The sequence below is a fragment of the Plectropomus leopardus genome, unplaced genomic scaffold (genome assembly GCF_008729295.1).
Source record: "Plectropomus leopardus isolate mb unplaced genomic scaffold, YSFRI_Pleo_2.0 unplaced_scaffold1717, whole genome shotgun sequence".
Classification (NCBI taxonomy): domain Eukaryota; kingdom Metazoa; phylum Chordata; class Actinopteri; order Perciformes; family Serranidae; genus Plectropomus; species Plectropomus leopardus.
The window spans coordinates 49-3,360 of record NW_024618465.1 but is presented as its reverse complement, the minus strand read 5'-3'; the positions used below and the strand labels follow the sequence as shown (position 1 = coordinate 3,360).

General features: G+C 33.2%; 1 protein-coding gene across 1 annotated transcript; it reads right to left on the bottom strand.

Moving 5' to 3' along the window:
- Positions 1 to 398: 398 nt before the first annotated feature.
- Positions 399 to 3,097, bottom strand: LOC121964784 (matrix metalloproteinase-19-like; the record flags this gene model as incomplete). Its single annotated transcript, XM_042514972.1, has 3 exons — positions 399 to 1,251; positions 2,711 to 2,838; positions 2,933 to 3,097. Coding segments are annotated over 3 exons (524 nt in total), but the record flags the coding sequence as incomplete, so codon positions are not given.
- Positions 3,098 to 3,312: the final 215 nt, after the last annotated feature.

The following is a 3,312-nucleotide window of genomic DNA, read 5'->3' as shown; positions in this document are numbered from 1 at the left end:
TTATTATTTAAATTAAAATGACCACAGTAGGGTTGAAAAAGGGACATGTTGATTGAATTTTGAAGGGGAAATGTATTTGTTATCTGAATGTGTACATACCTGTGGATATAAATTTCAATGTAAATAAATGTGTTTGATAGCAAACCAGTTTTTACTCGTTGATTGAGTCAGATCAATTGTACTGTTTGTCTCTTTGGCCTCTTAGCAACACTGGCAGCATTACTCACCAGATTTTTCATGGGCAATAAAGAGGTCATGGGGAGGATTTCCTACTCTGCAATGGGTTGGGGTTGCCATGGTCCCTCCAGCGTTTTTTCTGACAACACTGTGAGGGACAGACTGGCCTTTCATCATATTCAATATTAAATATTTTTCTATTTTGTGGGAAAGTTGAATCATTTTTCTGGTGACAGGGAACTGCAATCTGGGAGAAAGCAGACATTACATCTTGTTTATTTGTAGAAAAAGTTACATTTTCACTTGAAAAAAAAACAGGACACAGTCATGTGAAATAATTTCTCACAGACCTGTGTGACTCATGAGATAATGGAAGTGTTTAGAAACATTTAAGAGCACCGAACATGCTATAAAAAGTGTTGCACAATTGGTTAAACAAAACGTCTAAACAGAAAGTGCTCACTCCCATCATCATATTACATCTTACTGAAAGTATCAAGACACATAATCCAACACATATGTTTGAGAGAAAAACAGAAGGCCTCCCTTATTTCACCCTGAGATCACACAAAAGCTTACATAATTCTGGCAGTCACAAAAACACACATTTGTGCTCAAGAAGTAAGCCTCACAAAAAAATCAGCCTGTTGCTGAGAAGAGGAGTAGCTTGGTTTGAAATCAAATCCAGTGAAATAAAATAATTTCCCACACTATTTTTTATGGATGATAATTCACAATCAATCACTGTTGTTGAGGTTGCCTGGTTGTAAATGCCTCTGAAGTAAAACTAGCAATCCCCTGCTGTAGACCTCTTGATTCATGCTGCCCCCTAATGGCGGACCCTTAGCATCGCATCCAGCGCTCCTTCTTACTCAGCGGGTACCCTCTATCAACCCTCAACATCTCATTCACACGCCAGTAATCATCTCCCTTAAAAAAGAAGAGCTTGCCATTGGTCCAGGTGAAGGCTGCATCCGGACTGGAGGGCACTCCGGAGAAGAGCATAGAGAGAGGTTTGGGGTATGCACTTAAGTCAGTGTACTTCAGCTCATCCCACTGCCAGTGGTCCGAACCCTACACAGGCCAAAAGCACAGAGATAAAAAATTAAAAAATAATAATAATAAAAAATATAAATAAAATCAAACTGAGGATCTCTGTAAGAAGAATGATAAACAAGGATGCACTTACATGTTTAAAGGGACAGTTGAACCCCAGATTAAACACATAAATTTTCCTCTTACCTGTAGTGCTATTCATCAATCTAGATTATTTGGATCTAAATTGCTGAATGTTGGAGATAGTATAGTATATCAAAACATTATAGTATAGTTTGTTGAAAAAAAACTCAGAAGAAATGTTATAGTATACTATGTCAAAATGGCATAGTAGTGTCATAAAAACATCTTAAAGAATTTCATAGTAAAGGATGTCGAAAAAAAAATGAAAAATGTCATAGTATAGGAAGTTGAAAACATGCTAAAAATAATGCCAGAATAGGATGTCGAGAAAAACACCATTAAAAATGTTATAGTACAGCATGTCAGAAATTATGTTAAAAAGTGACATAACATCATATGTAAACAAAATATGATGAAAAAGTTGTAGGATAGTTTGTTGAAAAAGAATGTCATAGTATAGTATGTCAAAAGAAAATTATTAAAATTGTCATTGAAAAGTATTTCAAACTTCATAGTCATGGTATAGTATGTAAATAAAACATCATCAAAAATGTCATAGTATAGCATGTCGAAAGCATAATAAAAAATAACATAATATATATATAGTATATTGAAACAAAGATGATCAAAATGGCATGGTATACTATGTTGTCAAAAGATTATAAAAAAATGTCAAAATATAGAATGTTGAAAAAATCATGTAAAAGCTGTCATAGTATAGTATATCTAAAAAAATTCAAATGTCTTGTCTAGTATGTGGAGAAAACATAATAAAAAATGTCATATTATACTATGTAAAAAAGAAATACTGAAAATGTCTGAGTATACATTTTTTTAAAAATTAAAATTTGTGAAAAACAAACATATTTTAGTGTGTCAAAAAACTGAAATAAAGTTATAGTGTTTTGTGATGAAAATGTGTATGAATATGTGCCATATTACAAGTATATTGGAAAAAAAACATCATAAGATTGTCATAGTATAGTATGTTGAAAAACATAATTACAAAATGTCATAGTATGCTATGTCATTACAATCATAAAAATATATTACGGTGTAGTATGTTGAAAAAAAACATAAAATATTGTCAAAGTATAGTAAGTTGCAAAACATAGCATAAAAATATCAAAAAGCATGTCATAGTATAGTATGTCAGAAAAAAGTCATTAGAATGCCATCATTACGTATTTTGACAAAAAAAATATCATACCACACTATGTCAAAAAACATCAGAAAAATGTAATAGTATAGTATGTCATAAACATATCATAAAAAATATATAAATAAATCTAAAAATATGTGTTTTAGATTCTGAGATGAACTGTCCCTTTAAATGCTGTCGATGCTTTTGTACCTTGATAAAGATCAGCTTCTTGTTCTTCTCCAGGTACACGGCTGCATCAATATTAGTAGGAATCCGTTTGACCTCTTTGGGGTAGCCGTAGTCCAGCATGAACATGGTGTACTTCCACACTTTATTGCCTGTGACCAGAATAAATATTCACACATTTAAATTCTGGAATCACAGCTGGAGAACAGATGAAGAACACGCAACAGGAGTTTTGTGTAACTGTACCTTTAAAAAAGTAAGTCTTGTTGGTTCTTTGAGAGTGCACAGCAGCATTCAGGTTTCCAGGGAGACCCCTCCACAACCTGTCAATTCTCACTGGTGGGTTGTGTCCCAGGTCAGAGATGGTCCAGACATAATCACCACTGAAAGCAAAAGTTTTCCTCCATGGACCTGTTTAAACATACAGTGAAATAGTAAGTCTTTGTGACATATTGTGCTGTTCTGCTGTTTTACTAAAAAAGCCTGTGTATGATAATGGTACAGCAGAAATATCGACATGATATACATAAGATATACATAATTACCTTGACATCACTCATACAGGAGGTAGACAATAAACTTGCACATTGTTTTTATACTTTATATTGTGAATTTCTGCACATTCC